General features: G+C 43.9%; 1 protein-coding gene across 1 annotated transcript in view; it reads left to right on the forward strand.

The window, feature by feature from the left end:
* LOC123031953 (fer-1-like protein 4) overlaps nt 1-22126 on the forward strand; it is a 67251-nt gene that overhangs the window by 9221 nt on the left and 35904 nt on the right. Inside the window, exons 4-18 of the mRNA XM_044447484.1 lie at nt 830-929; nt 2340-2431; nt 5588-5629; nt 6800-6952; nt 8409-8469; nt 9083-9214; nt 9637-9699; nt 9930-10014; nt 10819-10978; nt 14077-14260; nt 15003-15189; nt 15889-16259; nt 19361-19469; nt 20080-20278; nt 20960-20972. Of these exons, the coding sequence (XP_044303419.1) occupies nt 830-929; nt 2340-2431; nt 5588-5629; nt 6800-6952; nt 8409-8469; nt 9083-9214; nt 9637-9699; nt 9930-10014; nt 10819-10978; nt 14077-14260; nt 15003-15189; nt 15889-16259; nt 19361-19469; nt 20080-20278; nt 20960-20972 (1951 nt within the window). The remainder of the gene's footprint in view (nt 1-829; nt 930-2339; nt 2432-5587; nt 5630-6799; nt 6953-8408; nt 8470-9082; nt 9215-9636; nt 9700-9929; nt 10015-10818; nt 10979-14076; nt 14261-15002; nt 15190-15888; nt 16260-19360; nt 19470-20079; nt 20279-20959; nt 20973-22126) is intronic.

The raw sequence follows: 22126 nt of genomic DNA on the forward strand, positions 1-22126 counted from the left end.
GGAGTTAAATGCACACTCCTAATGTGGACACCAACAGAATGCAGTTTTGGTAATTTGAATGCCGGAATATTGCATAATACTCTGTTTAAACCAGAACTGGGTTCAGAGCCATGAAGATCCTATAATAATTCCATGCATTTCTTCTTGATAATCATCCTCTTCTTTGCCTACACTGTTGGATATGAACATAGTGATAATATCTGCATTTTTTGCAGAGAGACAATAGTTATCAAAGTTGCAAAGGCAGGTATGTAGGTGCTGGCTGAACTTGTGATAAACATCACCACTAAGCAGGAGTGGACAAGTGGTTGCCAGGCAACCAGATCTTGTGGGAGTAACTGATCCATTAAGGTGGTATGTATCTCTCTTCTGTTTGTATATACCAGCAGAAAGGATGGTAATACTATGGAAAGGAGGAGGAGGACTCAGGAGGTACTCTAACCCCTTTCCCTCCAGATTGTGAGACCCAAAGGGACTCAGTAAACACTTGGACCTGTATATTTTTATACTTTCCAAACCAGCCAGCATGAGAACCATGTGGGAAGAGGTGGGCAAAAGGATTGGAGGAACAGCTGTACAGGAACTTCAGTTGCCCTGGGCCTGTTAAAGGTAGTTTAACAATCTCTTGGCTGATACCAGGGCATCCTAACAATCACATGTGCATCCACAGGATATTATGTTCGTTCTTAAGTAAGACAGGTTTTCTTAGCTTTTGAAATGTGCAAGATATCAGCTTACACTTCGATGTCTGTACTCATGTATCATCCTTCTTTAATCTCCTAGTGTATTCTATTACTCTAGTCCATCTCTGCTTCTTGTTTTCTTGTAGATTACTTGGTACCTTGGTTATCAGCCTTCAGCACTTGGTAACATCTGGACGGCTAAATATCAGAGAGGCTCTTGTTGACAAAAATCACAGCATCACAGGAGTAAGCAATTTGGCTATTGGCATAAAAATGCTTGGTTACTTAAAAAACACTAGTAAAGGGGCACTTGAGACCACAGGCAGGCCCTTCAAGGCAATAACTCACTTGATAGAGCTGGTTCATTTCCGAATGAAATCTGTGTTTAAGTTTCTTCTCTCCTGGTTAGAGGTCAAACATCAGTTTGGAAGAGCCTCCCTTATGAGCTAAGGTCCCCTATTAAGAACGCACCTACAGCCTGGTTTTCACTGACAACAGGTCCATTATTATTAATCCTGCCACAGTGTAGGTTAACAATATGGCCATCCTATGCAGAGTGAGAAGAATGGTACTTCCTCCCCCATCCTCCTGCCCTGCATTTTCTGCCAGGCAATCTTTTTCACCCATCCAACTGTGGTGTTTCAGAGGAAGAACAAAGGAGGCTGGAGAGGCTGTGGGATTGTTTGTATCCTGGCTCCTCTCACCTCCTCCCTACTTTTCTCCCTCTCCAAGGTCTCTTTCCCCACTTTGAAGAGCAGCTAATGAATTTATTAGGTAAGCAGGATTGGAAGCCCATTTCCCAGCTCTGAGGGTGAAGCCTTGTCTTGGATCCTTGGACTGAGGAATCTGAACTTTCCCGTGGTTGCTCAGAAGCTGAGTAGAGGCATGGGTCTGTTCCCTTATTACTTCTTTTAATTCCACCCTATCTTCAGGAGGCACAGAACAATGTTCTTGTGCCACACTTGAAGTTCAGAATAGTCCTGTGAGTTGGATTAGGCTGAAATATTAGACATTCAGTATGATAAATCCTGGAAAGTCTCAATGTTTATCTAGTGCTTGTCTAGCTGCTCAATGTATGTTTCCATAGATGATGGACACAAATAGGGGAGCATGTCATAATTGTGTCACTTAGGCTGGGAATGGGAAATCATATCGCTGAACCCTGTATGTCCAATATTAAAAAACCCCATACATTGAAAACTAAATATCCAGATCCAAGAGAAAGAGTACAGCCCAGCCTTCCCCCTGACTTTTTAGTTTTCAGCACATGAACTTTTTTCTTCATAGGTACATCTGCAAGTAAAAATGGTACAGTTCATGGGCCTTGTACCATGTACCAATCTGTTTGTATCAGCTGGATCTCCCTGTTGTAACTCAGCCAAATAACAATGTCTCTCGAACATCTTAAGATGTAGCCAAGCAGCATGGAGCTCCAGAAGTGTGGTCCCAAAGAGCCTCCACTAGTTTTACCCACCTTTTTGACCTGTTTTTGCTTTCTGTTAATGATCTTCTCTCCTGTTTCTATGTCATAGGTATGCATGTTTGCATATATTTTAGTAATTGGGTTCTTTTCCTACCTGTCAGTGAAAGGAACCCTCTCAAGGCAGTTTTTCATAAGAGCTGTGGCCTTCCTAAGCTCCGCTTTTTCCTACATAGATATATATTGAACTAGATCTGCGATACCAGCCTCCTGATGGTGCTGCAGGAACATGGGTTGAGGAAGATTTTGTCTACCAGATGAAAGACAGGTAATGAGAAATATGCTATAAGAAAATTAATGTCTTGGTTTGCTAACAGCAGTGGTGCAGCTAGGTAGTTTTACATCCTGGACTTAGTGGTTGTACTGGTGAGGGTGGGGGAATATGGCCATCTGCCTTACTTGTGTTGTGAAACAGACATCTAGCAGCTCTCTCCCCACCACCCAGTCCAACCAACATTCCATGATGTAATATTGCTTTTAGGTTCCTAATATGTTAGAACACAAATAGTTTGCAAAAATGTGCACAAATAGCCTGAGCATGTGCACATTTGCATTTTGAAGTCAGCAGAATAATAGCACCAAGTTGTAACAACACAATAATATATAATAACATAATAACATGTTGTAATAGCAAAATAATAGCACAAAAGAGTGCACATCCGTGGATGGATAGCAAGGGGTCCCCTTGGCTGCAGAGCTCTGGGCTTTGGCCCCCGGGTCCAGACCTAGCTGCACCACTGACTGCCTGGTGAATTGACTGCCTGGTCTGAGGGTTACAGATATAATGTGCTATCTAGATTGCCTTGTAGATAGTGTGGTGGTGGAGTCAGTGATTGCGACTGATGTTGGTACCCATGACATAGGAAAATGTAGCTGTGAGGTCTTGGAAGCCAAGTTTAGGTTGACAGGACAAAGGTTGAAATCCAGGACTGCTGAGGTGGCCTTCTCTGTAATTCTACCTGTTTCATGTGCAGGGCCAGCTAGCACAGCACAGCTGAGGAGCCTCAAAGCATGGGAGAGTCGGTGGGGTAGAGAGGAGCAGTTCAGATTTGTAAGGTGCTAGGGACATTCTGAAACAAGCCAGGCCTGTACAGGAAGGGCAGTCTCCACTTGAACTAGAATGGAACCAGATGACTGGCACGTAACATGAAATGGTGGCAGAGCAGCTTTTAAAATGAATTCTGGGGGAAACCTAACAAACCTAACTGGGAAGCATCTAGTTCAGATTAAATTGTCTCTAGAGGATTAAGAGGAAAGAAGTTTCTTATTGCCCAAATATAGGAAGGGAGGAAATAAACCACAAAGCTTATAAGAACTCATGATAATCAGTGAGAAAAGCCTAAGTGTAAAAAATTAAGTTGTATGTGTCTGTAGAGAGATGCTATGTTTGGCTGTTTTTATACAAATGCCAGAGGCCTCAGAGCACAAATGGGAGACCTGGAGTGCTTGGTTTTAAAGCAGAAGCCAGTGGGCATTACAGAAACTTGACAGAATGGAGGAAACCAATGGGTTATGGTCATCTCTGGATATACACTACATAGGAAGAACAGGGAAGGTTGTATCGGAGGAGGAGCTGTTGCCCTGTATGTCAAAGAAAGCATACACTCCAGCAGGCTTGTTAATCTAAAATGCACAGATACCTCAACAGAAGCACTGCAGGTAACAATATCTGGGTCCAATTCTGACAGAAACATTAAATGTATTGATGTCCTAAATGATGGTGTTCTAGATTCCAGGCCAGTTAGCTTAACATCTGTTCAGGGTAAATTGGTAGAAAGTATGATTCAAGACAGAATCTGTAGGCATATTGTAGGAAAATTTCTGCTGAAAAAGAATCAACGTGACTTCCACAAAGTAGGTGCTGTCTTTCCAGGCTATTGGAGTACTTTGATAGTGTCAATAAGCATAAGGATGAGACCATTTTTCATTGTTTATTTGAATGTCCAAAAGGCTTTTGACAAAGTCCCTCACCAAAGATTCCTGAGCAAACTTGGCAGTCATGGAATAAAGTGGGGAAACATCTTCTTATGGATCAATAACTGGCTAAAAAACTGAAAGCAGAGACTGGGAATGAATGGCAATATTTCTCCAATGGAGAGATGTAAACAGTAGGATCCCATAGGATTCTGTACTAGGACCAATACTTTTCAAACTATTCATAAATGATCTGGAATTAGGAGTGAACAGTGAAGTGGCAAAGTTTGCTGATGGCGCCAAATTGTTGAGAGTGATTGAGGCCAAAAGGGAGTGTGAGGAGCACTCTAAGCTGGGAGAATGAGAATCAAAATGACAAATGCAGTTCAATATCAGCAAGCGTAATGTAATGTAATGTAATGTAGTGCTGGTGGACAGTTTGATGAAAATGTTGATAGATTGTGTAGCTGCTGTGAAAAAGGCAAGCTCCATATTGGACATATTTAGGAATAGAATTGAAAATAAAACTGTTGAGATCATATTTCCCTTATACCAATCTTTGGAATAACTGCACTTACAATATTGCGTACCATTCTGGTTGTTATACCTGCAAAAGGATATTACTGAGTTGGAAAAAGTCCAGAGAAGGCAACTAAATTGATGAAGCGGTTGTGGCAATCCCTCTATGCAAAACAGAGCAACCTGGGATAGTTTCGCTTAGGAAAAAGGCAAGTAAGGAGAGACATGGTAAAGGTGGCTAAAAGTGTGCATGGTGTGGAGAAGGTGGAAAGGGAGACATTTTTCTCTCTCTCCCACTATATTAGAGCACAGGGTCACCCCATGAAACTCATTGGTGTGGAATTCAGGACAGATAAAAGGAAGCACTTTTTCACAGAGCACATAATTAAACTGTGGAATTCACTGCCATAGGAAGTAATGATGGCCACCAATCTGGATGGCTTTCAAAGGGGCTGGACAAGAATAGAGGTGTCAATGGCTGCAAGCCATACCAGTTACATGCTACTTCTTTTATCAGAAGCGGCTTGCCTACATGTACCAGTTGCCGAAAAGCTTTGGTAGAGGGAACTCTTTGAATTGATTCAGTTTGAGGAATCCTTTGGGCAGATGATTTGCCACTGTGTGAATGGAGTGTTGGACTGGATGAACCATTAGCCTGAGCCAACATGGCTGTTCTTGTGCTCTCAGGATCCTAAAGTCTAGAAGGAAGCACACAGGCAACCCAGACAATGGAAATGCAAAGCCATTGCATTTAAATGATTGTCATGTGGTCTTCCCATCTTTTAGCACAATATGAATTGTGGTGTGTGTGTTTAGAGAACCATGGTTCTACATAATCCAAGTTATAGTTCTAGTTCCAGTCAATTTCATCATCTCAGAAAAAGGAACCAGGTAAAGTTAATAGTGACAGTAAGAGAAAACTGGGTAGAGAATTGCTTTCCACAACCAGCATTGTTTTACATTATTTATATTTTATTTCTGTTTACTACAGTTCCGAAATTATAATCCGCAACCCTGGATTTGAGGAGCTGGAGTAAGTGCCCTGTTTTATTTTCATCTTACTATCTGGTGTTACAAATGGTTGCTCTTGGAAATAAGTGGGTAGGAACGAATTCAACTGCTTTGGCGTTGGTGCAGCCTGGGATACCAGAGTTCAACGGTGCAGCATTGGTGACTACACATTTAACAGGGCTTCAGTGGAAGGAAACAGGGGTAGCTTTCTCTTTCTTTCCTCTGGATATCCTGTTCTGTTGTTTCAATGATGGGTTGCTTTAAATTGCTTGCATATTGTGCATAGTGTTTATACTTGGTTTAACCTCTCCTCTTCTCTCCTCTGAAGCAAGATAAAGCTGCAGTCATACACAAACTTACCTGGGAGCAAGCCCCATTGAATTCAGTGAAGGTTAATTCTGAAGAGAGAGATATTGGATTGTACTGTTAATATATTGTCTACAGTGATCCACTTCCTGTTGGTTTCAGTGGGAGAAAAAAAAGTGCATATCTCTTAAACATCTTACACTAAAACCAGTGTTTTTCAATGCAGTCCTTGCAGTGAAGTAAATCCCAAGGAGTCCAATGAGACTTGCTCTGAGGAAGCAGCTTCATGGTGTCTGTGGGCCACTGTGCAGTACTCTGCTGGTGCCACTCTGCTGCTAAAATTTGGTGGTGTGGCAGCAGTAACTCCACGTTTCTGTGTACCATCCACGTTCATCAGCAAACCATTACAGGTCCTGAAGGAAGGACACAGCTTGAAAGCCAGCTAACTTTTAAAGGAGCTATAGCACTTTGCCATCAAATCTGGGCAGAAAAGTGGTGATTTTTTTTTTTTTTTTTTTTTTTTGCTGCTGCTGCTGCACTTTGCCATAGACACAATTCCTGCAGTGCAGTGGCAGGTGATGCAAAAGACAACAGGACTGCATGTTGCCCTCCCTGTTGCAGTATACTAGTGCAACCTAAAAATATTAACTCTGGTTGCACTGTGATGATGAGATAACAATACTAATAATTCAAACAGTAATAAAGGAGAAAGAAGAACATATGCAGTGCCGCTGATCATGTTCAATGATAAGCATCCACCTCTTTTAAAATATGGGGAAGGGAAGATCTGAAAACTTCAGTGGCTATGAGAAGACAATGATGCCACAGTGTGACTTGTGTGTCTGCCACTTCCCTTTGGTGTAACAAGAACATTTGGGTGTTGCAGAGCTGCTGATGTGAAGCGAGCGGCTGATCTGGACAGGAAGGCTGCCATGCTTGGTAGGAAACTTGTGAAAGGCTTGGAGACTGATGAGGAAGATGATTATTATGACGTGTCTGACATGGAGTTCTCGGGCATCGTCTTCAGCCCTGTGAAGAGGTACCTTTCCGACTAGCTCCCTTTGGTACATGAAGCTGCCCTTTTGCACAGTCCTGGCTTGCTCGGCACTTCCCAGAGCAGCCCTTGGATGCCTTGTCCCAAAAGCAGCGTAGCTCAGATTGGGATGTGCACATGCTGTATGGGTGGGAGGTGTTGTTGCCTGTGTGGCTGTAGCACATCATGCACAAGAGGTATTCTGAGAGCCTTTCAAGAATAGCATCCTTGGAGGACCTCGCTGGCTTTTATAAACTCCTCGTTTTTGCAATGTTTCTCTTGCTAAGTTTTGTGGTCAGTCCAATGTCCTGCTGCTTGCAGTAGTAACAGATTAGCACAGTCTAAAATTATTGTCATACAAGCAGCAGAAAACAAAAGTCTGTGTCTTACTATGAGTAAGTAATCGTGTTCTTCCCCCACGGAGCTTAGGCTACCAATATACAGCATCCTCACACATTTATTCCCGCAATTCTTTTAGGTAGGCAAGAGACATGGTTGCTCAGTGAGCTCTGGTGTAAAAAGAGTTTTGAACGAGATACCCACAATCTAACAGTTTGACCCAGGGGTGCAGAACCTCAATTTCTTGGACTTAATACAGGACTCCAGCAGTTCTGATCTGGCTCTTTGGAGCTCCCTGGATGGCCACGGCCCTTTCCAAGGCTCCACCTCCTTCCCCCCACCACCAATCATTTGGTGGCTTCATGGATTTTCTGAAAAGATGGAAATGCCTCTTCTTAGATACTCGGTAAGGTTTTTTGGGGGGGGGGGTGCACACCCCTTTTGCTTTCAGTCTCACCTGGCAGTGGAATGCGGCCCTGAAGTCTTCTCCAAAACGGAATTCTGTCCTTGCTGAAAGAGGTTCTGCACTCCTGCTGCATTTAACTTTGGCACATCCTGCAGCTATAATCTGAATGTAAATCCAAAAGGAGACCTTATTTAATTCATTATTTAAAATTTTATATATTTATACCCCACATTTCTTATTGAAGCAAAGCACTAGATTAACTTTCAAATTAAATTTTCATTTTCCTTCATTGTCCTTTTCATTTAAATGGTGTCAACAAAGCATACATTCCAGACTAAAAATGTTCTTAGCATCAGTTGCAAAATCTTCCCTTTAGCCACATCAACTTCCTTTGCCACAAGCTGCAGTTCCAGGTCTTTCATAAGGAAAAGAGTAAATGCAGAGGCATTTTGGAGTCTCCATTCTTTGTTTTTGTGAGAATTTATATTATTATATGAGATTTATATAATATAACAATACTACTATTATATTATAAATTAATACTATTATAATATTATAAAGTAATAGTATTATTTTATGAGAATTTATATGAGAACCATTCACCCTTGAGGATTCATTTTTATGTATATGGCAAGGCAAGTTGCATTCCAAAAATAAAATAATATTTGAAAGAAAATGACATTGCTAAATTATTTGTGTTCCTTATTTCCATGTCAGCCGTTCTAAAGTCTTCTCCAAATCAGACTTGCATGCTGCTCCTAGACCACAAAACATCCAGGTAATTACTTGCCAATCTTCCTGTAAACCATTTAAGGGAATGTCCAGGTTACTGTATGATTTCTGGGAAAGCCAGTTTTTCAGAACAATCCCCCAGTTAACAATTTCTTATCAGATTTTTAGTCTCTATCCATCAGTGCTCCAAGACTCTAATTCAGGAAAAAGGAAATCCCTGGAGCCCTGATGTACCAGTAACCTCTGAAAAAGAGAAGGTTGGAGATGTGGCATCAAAGCTATTGAAGCAAGCAGTGTGGCTACCTTCTCATTTCTCTTAGCCAGTGAACCTATGGCCCTAGGAATAATCTGAGAGGCCCTAGGATAATCTGGATTCCCATAGCCCTGACCTCAGAGCCAGAGACATAGCCCTGACCTCAGAGTTAGGAATCCATAGTCCTATCTGCCTTACCCCATCACATCTGGTGGGGAAAGAACTGCACTGGGGTCTCTCAGAGTTGGAAGGCTGCAGCTACCGGGATACAAGGAGGTTACCTTGGCCACTCTCCCTGCTCTGCAGTGGATGCTTGTGAGTCTCTGAGATCACTGCTAAGTTTAATCATTTCTTCCATAATCACCAAACTTACAGATTGATCCTAGAAAATGTATTGTCTCTACAGATTGGCATCAACATAATTGAAGCCCAGAAACTAGTGGGGGTGAACATTGACCCTTATGTGGTAGTGAAAATTGGAGATGAGAAGCGACACACTGCAACACAGAAGTCAACCAATTGCCCTTTTTACAATGAGGTACGTGAACGAAATTAGCCAACTGGACTGCATGGGGAAGGCTGCAAGCTTCTCTGAATTGCAGAGGATTCATCCTGGCTAGGGCTATTTCATGCTTTATCAAATCTGCCGAATTACCATGCTGACCATTTATAACTCAGCTGGATATCCAGCATATTGTTCTGTGTGCTTTCGGGGAGAAGATGCTATGCCATATAGCACATGAGGTGGATGTCATGTGTGCAGGATCATCACCCACGATGATCAACATCTAGGCTGGCCTTTCAATCCTACACGGAAGTGGCTTCCAAGGTAGAAATTTAGCAGCAGGCTAGGAGCTCCTCCATGCACATAGCTGTTCAGGGAAAGCACCTCATGTGTCATGAGGAACAGGATTTCACTCTGGGAGCCCACTGCTCACCGTTCTCCCTTTTCTCTTCCAGTATTTTACATTTGAATTCCATGAGCCAAGAGATGTTTTATTCCACAGACTCATAGAGATTTCTGTAAGTATAGTAGCCACTATTGCACACTTTCAGACAAGTGGACCGAAATGAGCCAATCACACAACAATTACAAGTATCTAATTCTGTATGTTATGATTGATGTTGTCATTTTTGGCCTCCTCATATCCTTTTGAAGGACTCATCCTTGTTAATGGCAATGATCCAATTCTGCTCACCTTTTGATACCCATGTCATTCAACACTGAGAAGGTGGTTTGTATTACTGCACAGGTCTTTCATTCAAAGAAGATCCCATTCCTAGGTACACTCATTGGGACATTCAAGATTGATCTAGAGACTGTTTACAGCCAGCCAGGTACAGTATTTGGAAGCTCCTGATGCTAAGCGTGGCCTCTCAATTCCCCTCCTTGCTCCTCTGCATTATTTACTCTGAGGCTGTAACATGGGCTCCCTTTGCAAATGAATTGAATCTGGAGTTCCTGAACCTCTTTCAGACTTGTTCCTCTATGTCCACTGTCAAGTAATAAAAAATAAAATTGAGCTTTCCCCAGCACCCAGGATCCTGATCCTTCCAGGACAGTGTTCTAGTCAAGTTTTTAACTGGAATAAATTTAGCCCCATTTTGTCAATCTTTTCCAGGGATGGTTTGAGTCATATTCTCAAAGATGACACTGAAGTATTTTGTTGCCTGAAATGGAATAGCAAATGCTGTTCTCCACCTTACAAGTCAAGTTTCATAATACTGATCAAATTATTTGGGTATCTAAGGCAGAAAATCCCATAAGTACCTTTGTCCCTCTGGAGGAATGAATAGCTAATCATTTGCTGTCCTTTCAGGACATCCAAAATTAGCTGTCTGTGGCAGCTGTCTCACTCTACCCAATGGCTGGGCAGGGAAAGTGAACCGTCTAGGCTGACATTTTTGCCAGTATGGCAATACATGTTCATATTCACTGTGTCAATCTGCAAAACTCTGTGGGCTTCAGGGGCCAACACTGATTATGCTTGCTAAAGATTTGTCCTTCTGTTGTCTGATGGTGATGCAACTCTACTGGCTATTCTTCCACCTCAATGATGGGCTCCAGAGCTTTGAATTTTTAGGGCAGTGAATCAAACCTAAGAAAACTGTGAATTAGTTATTCTCTCTTTATGTCTTTAGACCACAGATTCTACCAGAAGTGGGCTGTGATTAATGACCCAAAGGACACCCGAGCTGGAGTAAAAGGCTTTGTGAAGTGCAACATTTCTGTACTTGCACGGGGAGATGTCCCGAGTTCTCTTCCCACTGCTTCCAGCAATCAAAATGAAGACATTGAAAAGTAAGTCTGTGGTATGGGGAAATATGTGGTTTGTAGGGCTGCAGTAATGCAGACTGCAGGGCCAAAGTCCAGGGCCTGGGGCCCCCAAGACCACCTAGACAGCAGCAGATGAGGGTGACAATAGCGTCAGCACCTGGGTTGATATGGCCATGCCAGCTCTCTTCATGGGCTGATGCTGGTTCCTGCAGCATCTTTTCTTTATTCTTGTTTAACACACACACAAACATGTGCATGCACACACACACACACATATATGACTCTGTAGGTGAGTGGCTGCACATGTACATGGCTACAGATATTCCCTCTTTTTGTGCCTTTTAAACTGCAGAATTCCTTTCTACAACAAAATGCTTCTTCTTAAGTAAATATGTTCAGTATTGGGACGCTAGGAGAAATTCTAGTTTCTTCAGGTAGTAATTATGATGCTATGATTTAAGTGAGTTTAAAATGCATAATGTACATGCTCAAAGGTTTCTTTTCATTCTTTCTAAGCAGGCCTGCCAAACAGTTTTTCTTTCTTTCTAACTTAACATGAATGGTGGAGCAGGGCTGGTAGAGAAGAATAATTGTTAATGGTGTGCTTCAAAACTGAAGTAATGTACATGCCCTGTCAGACCATGAAACCCATGAAATTACTTAGCTGCATGAAGGGAAGAACATAGGAGAGTGCCTTATAATGAATCAGATCACTGGTCTGTGTAGCCAAGGGGTGGGCAATCTGTAGCTCCCCAGGCCATTGCCCTACAACTTGCCTCAGCCCTGGACAGCATAGCCAATGGTGCAGGATCATGGGAGGGCCTCAAGTTGCTCTCTCCTAATCTTGCCCATCTCAAGGCAGTTTTTCCAACCCTACTTGGAGATGTTGGAGATTGAATCTGAGACTCCATGCATGCAAAGCTTACAACCCTTCCCTTAGGGAGGCATATTCTCCCATGGGACTGGGAAGATATTGCATAACAATCTTATGCTCTCCTCACTTCCACAAGCAATTAGAGCATGGGTCCTCAAACTACGGCCCGGGGGCTGGATCTGGTCCGCCATGGCCAATTATCCGGCCTGCCTCAGAGGTTTTCAATGTGCCGCATGCGCACCTGCGCACCACATGCACGGCACGCGCTCCTGCCGCTGCCTGCCGCTGTCTGCCTCACCCCCATCCCTGCACAGGGAGGCGGCGGCTTGCTTGCAAGGAGATCGTTTTGGACTTGCTCAGAGAAAACGACACGTCACAGCACGTGCCCGCCCCTGCCTTGCCTCCCCTCCCCTTGCCGCGTGCGCCTGCCTGCCCATGCCTCGCCGCGCCAGCACTCCCTGCCCCCTGTCTAAGCACATGCACCCCACACCATGCCCCCACTCCCACACCAGCCCGCAGGCCCAGCCAGCACCACCTTTCCAGCCAGTACCTTTCCGGCACCTTTCACCTAACCCCCTGGTGAAAAAGTTTGAGGACTCCTGAATTAGAGGCTTGATGTCAGGATCCTAGGAAGCTCAGGGCTCCCTCTGCTGGACAAAGGCCTGAATAATAGCCCTGGTAGTTGCAGGATTGGACCCACAACCTACTGCAGCTATCAGGGCCTTACAAGTGGCACCTGGGGGGGGGGGGAGGGGAGCGCCTTACAAGCACTGGCTCTTCGCTCTAGAAGCTGCCTCAACAATGAAGGTTTCTTGACTTGTTGAACTCTCTGTTGCTCTGTGGCCCTTTGTGCTCTGGCCCCTGTGTCCCTGAGCTCTGCTCCAGTTTGCCCCAGCCGTGTTCCAGTTCTGCTGCAGCCTTGCTCCAGTTGCCCCAGCCTTGCTCCAGCTCTGTTCTGATCTTGCTCCAGTCTTGCTTCAGTCCTGCTCCAGTTCCTCCAGTTGTGCTCCAGCCCTGCTTCAATCTTGCTCTAGTCTTGTTCCAGTTCTTCCAGCTGTGCTCCTGCCTTGCTCTAGCCCTCAAGGTACCTGTTTCCCTCACCTTCCTGACTCCTGGCTCATCTGACCACACTTGTGCCATGCAAGCCTGGCCAACTGGGATTATCTGAGGGTTAAACAACCCTCATGGTCTATTGTAAGATTATGTAACTGCAGTATCACCCTCAAGTAACTTCTGCTGTCTGGATTTGCATGGTATCACCCAGTTGGGCATTGCACATTCATAATAGCTGGCACCAGCCTCAGCTCCTCATGTGTAAATTAACCCTTGATGGGCTCTCATGTGAACTGGCTCACTTTCTCCAGACATTTATTCCTACTGGTTGCTTTCTTTTTTCAATATATTTATATCTCTAGTTTCTGCATATAGGTGTTTGAGTGAAGGATATTAATGTGGCTGCAGGCACCACCATCTGTGGCCAAGGCTTGACGATCTTTGAACAGCCTAAAAGCTCCTCTGCATGTTCAGTGACCAGGGATGTTGGTGATGGTGAAAACACCCCCCATGCTATATTTTATTTTCAGGAAAAATGTTATATAAATGAAAAATACAATTCCCAAGATCTTGGTTCAGTGCAGATAAAATATTAACTTTCTTAGGGTGTGTATTATGAGGTATTGTCATACCTAATGTCTCATAGTGCTTCTGGAAGAGGCTTTTTTGTGAAATCACCTTGTCTCAGGTCATTCAGATGAAGGTGTCTTCCTACCACTTCTTCCATTTTTTTCATTAAGGAAGGGAAGATGGAATAGCTGCACAATGTCTTTTCATTGGTAACATTAGGATGTCTCTGTCTAGAAATACTTTCATTTGATGCATTTTTTCTGAACTTTTTCAATACTTCTAAGCTGATGGTGACTCGAGTTCTCACATCTTAAATCTGTGGATTTAAATCTGAGTGTTCCCAGAGGTAAGATAAACTCTTGATCCTAGTTAGAAGTGGTATGGCAACATAATAAGTCAAACAGATGAAAAAAGGGACTTCTCTTTTTAGGATTAGAGTGATTTCTCCGTTACATCCTTCTTGCTAGTTGTGCACCTCTGCCCAGCGTTAGATCAGGATTGGAGCACAGATAGAATGAGCCGCTGTTCTGATTCAATCTCATTTTTTTCCGCACCTTTTGCTCTTCAGGTTTGGTTGTCCCTTTGTTTGTTTGTCCCATTTACCACTCAAATTTCATTCTTTTAGGAACTTGCTGCTGCCTAAAAGAATTCCAGCAGAGAGGCCCTGGGCCAAATTCTGCATCAAAATTTACAAGGCAGAGGGTTTGCCCAGCATGAGTGAAGGAATCATGGGTGGCTTTTCAAAGATTGTGGGTGAGAAGAAAGTCTTCATTGATCCATATGTGCAAATTGCTTTTTCTGGACAGCAGGTAAGCTTAAGCCTGGCCAACTGAATTCTTTGAAATTATACAACAGTCCAGTCTATTAAATGTGAATAACCGTTTTTCTAATGTATCAGAAAAAAGAAAGGCATGTACTGAGTACATGAAATTGGCCATTGTGGGGAAACAGGATGTTGAACCATTCAGGGTTTGGCTTGATCCAGCAAGAGCTTTCTTAGGCTCTCATGTTCCATTTTGTGTTCTTGAATTCAATTGTACAGTGTGAAGAATGCTTACTTTTGTCTGTCTAGAACCAATTTCAAATCAACTTCACTTGGTGATACAAATGTTGGTATTATGAGAGGGGATAAATTCATAATTTTATAAACCTTTATCATATTCTCCCTCTTAGATTCTGTTTTTAAACTATGGCAACCTTCCTCTTGTCCCTTGCCTACCTAGACATCACCAGAGCCAAACAGTCTTTAGATATGGCCACTCTGAATAGTCATATTGTATTCCCTCCAACACATTCTATAACGTTTTTCAACCAACACCTTTGTCTTGTTCCCACACATCTTTCCCCATTTATCTACTAGTAGCAATTTAGCAAACTGAGAAAGAATATGATGGTCCGGGAGACTTGCAAGCACAATAAACATTAGAATCTGACAACAGTGCAGTTGAGAGAATCTGCACTGTCCCTTTACTTGCAATCTCTGTTGTTTGCTTTAACTAGGATCTTTTCCTGTTTTTCTTTGTGTAATATTCATGTCTTTTTCTGGTTTAGGGAGAAACATCAGTTGAAAGTGGAACCACAGAACCAATATGGAATGAACAGATCAGTTTCATTGAGATGTTTCCTCCACTTGTCAGAAAAATTAAAGTCCAATTGTTGGATGATGCAAACATTGGTGATGTTGCGCTTGCCACACACTTCATTGATTTGCAACAAATATCTGATCCTGGAAGAAATGGTGGGTCCTTCACTGTTTTCAACTGATGTTCAGTCGAATGGTCTTCACCCATTCCCTATGTGTGGGTTATTTATTTTAATTCTTTTGAAGACATTTGCGGGGGGTCTGCCTTGCATAGCAGGGTATACACAAACAGTCCAGGCAGATGTAAGAGCCGCAGTAGCAAGCAATCAGAATTTTGCGAAGCTGCTCTAAACGCACATGCCAAGTCAGTTGAACACAGCTTTATACAGAAAGCTCTTTAATGCTTGCCTAAGCATCTTTACAAAGGGACCAGGCAAACATCAGTATGAAGTGGGCTCCACAGTGTTAGACCACCATCAGCAAGGTTCTGCCTCTTGTGTGAACTTAATGGTGAGTACTTGAAAAAAGGCCCTGAAGTAGATCTTCAAATACAAATAAATATATTTTTGTTTTACTATAGTACAGATGAATATTCCTCAATTGACTGTGTGTGCATATATATCACCATACCTCTGTGTATGGCAAAGCATAGCAAGGAGGGAATCTTTTGGTATGAATAGGCACCTGCTTCAAGGGAAGTGTTCATGTTCACTTCTATGCAGTTTCAGCAGGCTAATATCTGTGAACAAGGAACATCAAGGAACTCTGCACTGTTCGTGTGTGTGTGTGTGTGTGTGTGTGTGGATAATTCCAAACTTCATTTCAATCAATTTGGAAATATGCCTTTTTCCACAGGATTTAATCCCACCTTTGGCCCAACTTGGGTGAATTTATATGGTTCACCCCAGAATTCAGCCTTGCGGGATGTACATAAAGTTCTCAATGAAGGTCTGGGTGAAGGCATATTCTATCGTGGCCGCCTTCTCATGGCCATTAGCGTGGAGATTTTCACCACCATCCAAGCAGCAGAGAAAAAGCCTGTGGAAGTTCTCAAAGGTGCCCTAAGCAAGCTCAAGCTGAAGAAGAAGAGTAAGAAGGCCAAGGAGAAATCCAAAGCTTCTGTCAAAGAGCACCACCAAAGTCAAGTTGAAGTTGGTGCCTCCGAGGAAGCTGAGCAACCCAGTGAGGTGACTGTGGAGGTAGAGGAACTCCATCCTCTCCCAGAGGTGAGTCTTATCATTAGACAGTCACAGAAACTGGAAAGAGTTAAAGCACCTTGTTGCACGAGGGCACTGGGCTGGGAAAGGCTGATCTAGCACACAACCCCTTTTCTTCTTTCCATCCAAATCAAACGTTCAGGCCCCTTTCTCAGGATGATATCTACACTGTGCTAACATGCAAAACACAAACCAAGCAGAACCACTCAGGTATTAGGATGGATGCCTGCCTATATTTGGTCCTGGGGGACTTCAGTCTCCATGCCGAGACGGTTCTAACCGGGGCGGCTCAGGACGTCATGGCCTCCATGGCGCTGTCTCAACACGTCATTGGCCCAACCCATGAACGTGGACACATTCTGGACCTGGTTTTTTCCATGGGGCAGGATGAGGGTGGTCTGAGGGTGAGGAATTTAAGCTTGACGCCCTTGTCATGGTCAGATCACTTCCTCATAAGGTTTGAGCTCAAGAGTGGCCTTTCCCTCTGTGAGGGTACGGGCCCGATTGTATTGGTCCGCCCTCGGAGCCGGATGGATCCTGATGGATTCCTGGAAGCTCTGGGGGATTTTCCGGTTGACAAGGCTGGTGATCCTGTTGATGCCCTGGTTGAACTGTGGAATGAGGAGATGACCAGGGCTATTGAAACGATCACTCCCAAGCGTCCTCTCCCACCTGGCAGAGCCCGTTCATCTCCTTGGTATACATCTGAATTACAGGCGATGAAGCAGGTTGGGAGACGTCTAGAGCGTAAGTGGAGGAGATCACGGGGTGATTCTGACCGAACACACTTGAGAGCCCATTATCAGGCCTATGCTGTGGCGGTGAGGACGGCGAAGAAGAAATTCTTCTCTGTTTGCATTGCCTCCTCACAATGCCATCCGGCGGAGCTTTTTCGGGTGGTGCAGGGGCTGATACATCCGGGCCTGAAGAAAGTTCTTGTGCCACCCTCGAAGGCCCGCTGTGACGACTTTGCCAAGCATTTCAGGGAGAAAATCGCTCAGATTCATCATGAGCTTGACTCTGCTATTGAATCAGATTCTACTGGGGAGACGACATCGACACAGTCGAGTCCACAATTAATGGATGAATTTCAGTTGTTGCGGCCTGATGATGTGGACAAGGTGCTTGGACAAGTACGTCCTACCACTTGCTTACTAGACCCATGCCCATCTTGGCTACTTAAGAAAGCCAAGGATGGCATTGGGATCTGGATCCTGGAGGTGGTCAACGCCTCTTTAAGAGACGGCCGGTTACCTGCCCCTTTAAAGGAGGCGGTAGTCCGACCAGTCCTAAAGAAGGCATCCCTGGATCCAGAGGTGGCCGTCAATTATAGACCGGTGCCCAACATCCTGTTCCTGGGCAAGGTGCTAGAGCGGGTGGTGGCGGGACAACTCCAAGCACTCTTGGATGAAACTGATTATCTAGACCAATTTAAGTCTGGCTTCAGACCCGGGTATGGCACTGAATCTGCCTTGGTCGCCCTGTACGATGACCTGTGCAGGTAGAGAGACAGAGGGAGTGCGTCCCTGTTAGTTCTCCTGGACCTCTCAGTGGCTTTCGATACCATCGACCATGGCATCCTTCTGAATATGTTAGTGGGATTGGGAGTTGGAGGCACCGCGTGGAGGTGATTCCGCTCCTATCTCAATGGCCGATTTCAGAAGGTGGTGCTGGGGGACTGTGGCTCTGCGCCATGGCAGTTATGCCATGGAGTTCCGCAGGGGTCCATATTGTCCCCTTTGCTATTTAACATCTACATGAAACCACTGGGAGAGGTCATCAGGAGGTGTGGGCTGCGGAATCATCAGTACGCTGATGATACCCAGCTCTACCTCTCGTTTTCCACCAATCCAGGTGAGGCAGTGGCTGTGCTGAACCGGTGCCTGGCCGAGGTAATGGGCTGGATGAGGGCCAATAAACTGAAGCTCAATCCAGACAAGACGGAGGTCCTGTTGGTGGGTGGCTCGGGCCTCGGGAAGGGGGACTTGGGCCTTGTCCTAAATGGGGTTGCACTCCCTCTGAGGGACAGGGTTTGCAGCTTAGGAGTGCTCCTTGACCCTGAGCTATCTCTAGAAGCTCAGGTGACAGCGATGGCAGGAGGCGCCTTCCTTCAGCTTCGGCTGATACATCAGCTCCGTCCCTTCCTGGAGAACGATTGCCTAACGACAGTGACACATGCGTTGGTAACTTCCCAATTAGACTTCTGTAACACGCTCTACGTGGGGCTACCCTTGAAGATGGTCCGTATACTTCAATTGGTGCAAAACAGAGCTGCCAGGTTGCTGATGGGGACTGGGCGTTGTTCTCATGTAACCCCAGTTCTCTGTCAGCTTCACTGGCTCCCCATTGAAGTCTGGGCCCAATTCAAGGTGTTGATTATCACCTATAAAGCCCTAAATGGCTTGAGACCTGGTTATCTAAAGGAACGCTTGCATCCATATATGCCCTCCCGCCCCTTAAGATTGGCAGCAGAGGCCCTTCTCCGGGAACCCTCCGGGAAAGATATTAGGAGGGTGAGTACCCAGAAGAGGGCCTTCTCTGCGGTGGCGCCCCACCAATGGAATGCGCTCCCCAGAGAGGTCCGCCTGGCGCCATCGTTATTTGTTTTTCGGTGCCAGGCCAAGACCTTTTTATTTAAAACTTATTTTAATTGCTAAATTATTGTATTAATTAGGATTTTAAAATTGTTAGCCGAGAATGCACCGGGGGTTTTTAAATGTTGTTTTTTTTCTTTTTTTCTTTTAATTGTTATATTATTATTATTTTTGTATGTTTTATGTATTCTTTGTGAGCCGCCCCGAGGCTTTGTTGCAATGGGGGTGGCATAGAAATGTTTTAAATGTAAATATATATATATGTCTTGGGTGTGCTTTGTCCCCTGAAGATGGCACTGTGTGGATGAGGCATTTTTGGCTGTGCCACTGGCCGGAGCGCTCTTCCAGCCACCAATTCTGTGGGAACAGGTTCACTGCATGAGCACTTTCCCCCAACAGGGAGGTTCAGCATGCGACAGCACAAATCACACTTGTATTCTGAATTATGATTTGCAGGAAAATGAGTGGACAGCATTAAATCTAGGGCTTCACAACCTCACTTTTCTTTCTGTCCAGAATGCGTTGGGAGTGAAGGAAGAATTCCTCCTCTTTGCCTCCTTCTTTGAGGTTACTATGATGGATCCATCGATAGGTACCAAGCCTGTGAAGTTTGAGGTCTCCATAGGTAAGTAGGACTACTTAAAAGACTTTCTATCAAATATCCCTGTTTTCCTCCTCTCTGTCACGTCTTCTGCTCTCTCATCCTCCATTACACCTTTCTATGCACATTTTCCCCTTGTGATGATCTCATGTGCGGTTACTGCTTGCCATGCCAGGCACTGCACAATAGTGGCTAGACTGACTCCCACACCCTGGAGCGAGTGCTTCAGCTCCTTCTACAGGTAATCAGAATGGCTGTCATGCAGCATCATGGGATTGCTCTGGTAGGCTTTACTGCTGGTTTGTGGGTTTATACTCCTGTAAAGAGTGCCCAAGGAGTAGCCCCCACAAGATGGAATGGGAAAGGGCTGCAGTGGGCCTCCACTGTCAGCCCTTTCCCGATGGTTCCTCTTCAAACAGCTGAAAAAGTAAAAGCTTCTTAGCTGCCCATGCAGGTGTTTTGGAAGAACTTTGCATGTATTCAGAGCACAGATTGTAATGCAGTATGAAGATTGTGAGCAGAAGTTTTCATATTCCAAAAATCTTTGTGAGGCAGGAAAAACAAACAAAGGGTTTTTCAAACAGTTATAAATATTAAATGGACACAATAAGAAAGAAATGTGTTGATCACCCAGGCAATTATGGCAAAGCCAAAGAATTTCCAACCAAGATTTCCAAGAAAGAGGAGAAAGGAGAAAAGAGTGAAGAGAAGCAGCCTTTGATGGAAGCCAGTTCAGATGATGAGCTCGATGTTGAAGTCACACCACCAAGTACGCCCTTGCTTGATAAATCTATGATTGTGAACCAACGACCTGAACCCACTGAATATGACAGGTAATTCTTCTTTCCACTCTGATCATGTTCGTATTATGGCATTCTCATCCAACTGTTCATTCATATCACTAATCAGGAACATCGATTTGGGAGTAAACCAATGAGTCATCTAGTATAACACCTCATCCTAAAGGATCCCAACTTACCCTTTCCCAGTTATCAGTATAAGGCAGTATCTAGTTCAACACTACCAGCAACATGAATTGTTCAACACCACCACTTCTAATGCAGTCCCAAAAGTGCTTGCTGGGAGCAGGGGTCTCCCTGAAAAGCTTGATGCATCAGCAAGTGCTACTGGTGTGGCATGAAAGATCATTGCGCAGACACAGCCTAGGGAAGTGTCACATTGCATACTGCCTATTTTTCATAAATTCCCCACAAGGAGTTGCAGTGCTTACATGATGAGCTGCATTCCAAACATGCCTGTGGCAAAGCTCATGTTCTGGCATATTTTGAATGCTTTTCCCCAGTAGTGTACCGATTGCTACACAGGGCAGGCAAACTGCTTTTGGAGCTTTGTTTGGAAATCCACATTCTGGATCGAGCTCAGCATATCTGCTTATATTTCCCCTGTAGCAATGTAGCACAGAGTCTTCAGACTGGTCAAAATCACTTGCTTCATTAGACCCCCATGATCCACCAAGCTACTTGGAAGTAAATTAGTTCCACTTTGTTCAATAGAATTAACTCCCAGGTAAATGTGAAGCAGTTTGCCACCTTAAAATTAAAGAACGGGTTCTCTTTGAACACCCATTTTGCCCAGGAATTTGCTCCTGGGGTTGCTAGGAGTCAACCTTTATTCAACTCAGTTCTGGTCCTGAGAACGGAGTCCTCAACAGCCTATTTGAGGTGAAAAAATAACTTGTTGCTATTTAGTCAGTATTAATCCACTGCAGATCACCCAGAGACCTACCACTGGGTCATGGTCTAACTTCTGCTAATGTTTAGGACAAAGAAAGGGCCAACTCTTTATCACTCTGACAGATATTATGCCAGGACAGGCTTTTCTGCACAAGGCATTTACTTCCTCCCTCAAGGAAGTTTCTGGGGCCTTCTCATAACATTGTCCCTTGTCTTCCAAGCTTTTAAGCAGGTTTTAAAATTTGGTATTAAATTTTAAATGGCAATAAACCAGAACAGAAGCATCCTGAGAAGCTGTAAATCTGCTATGGTGCAGTTATAGCACAGTCCTGCTGTATGGTAGGCTAATAAAATACACAGAAATGCAGAGCAATGGAATCCCCTGGACAAAATCCTGAGTAAAGTTTCCTTTTTTCCTCCTAAAACAAAAAGAGAAGACAAAGCAGCAGTTTAAGTGCCTCTTTTAGATAAGCCCTAAAATACAGCAGTGCCACAGTGCCAGTTTGCGCTTGGCTAATAGATAGACAGAAAGGTAAAGAAACACAAACCCTGGAGAAAGCCCCATACAAAGGTTTTGATAGAAATTGAAGGTTTTGATTTTATATGGGTTTTAGTCATATGATGACTGGTTTGCCATAGGTCTGTTATCGTGCTATGTACTGCTGTTATTTATTATCGACGTACTGTTATGTCTGGAATGTTTATGATTATTGTGGATTACTGTTTTATGATTGATGTTTTAAATTATTGTACAGCATTCTAAAAGTGTCTGCTAAAAATGAATATAAGAACTTTAAATAAACAAAGGGCACACTCTTCCTCTTGAGGAAGAAGCCTCAGTAAATACCTTTTTATTTAAACATCATTTCAATTGTTAAAACATATGATCTGGCCGGGGCAACTTCTTCTTCCTTCTCTTTCTCCTCCTATATTTTTATTTTATACTGATAATTTTAATTTTGTATTTGTAAATCAATGTATTTTTTT

The sequence above is a fragment of the Varanus komodoensis genome, unplaced genomic scaffold, assembly GCF_004798865.1.
Source record: "Varanus komodoensis strain SLA01 unplaced genomic scaffold, ASM479886v1 scaffold52, whole genome shotgun sequence".
Lineage (NCBI taxonomy): Eukaryota > Metazoa > Chordata > Lepidosauria > Squamata > Varanidae > Varanus > Varanus komodoensis.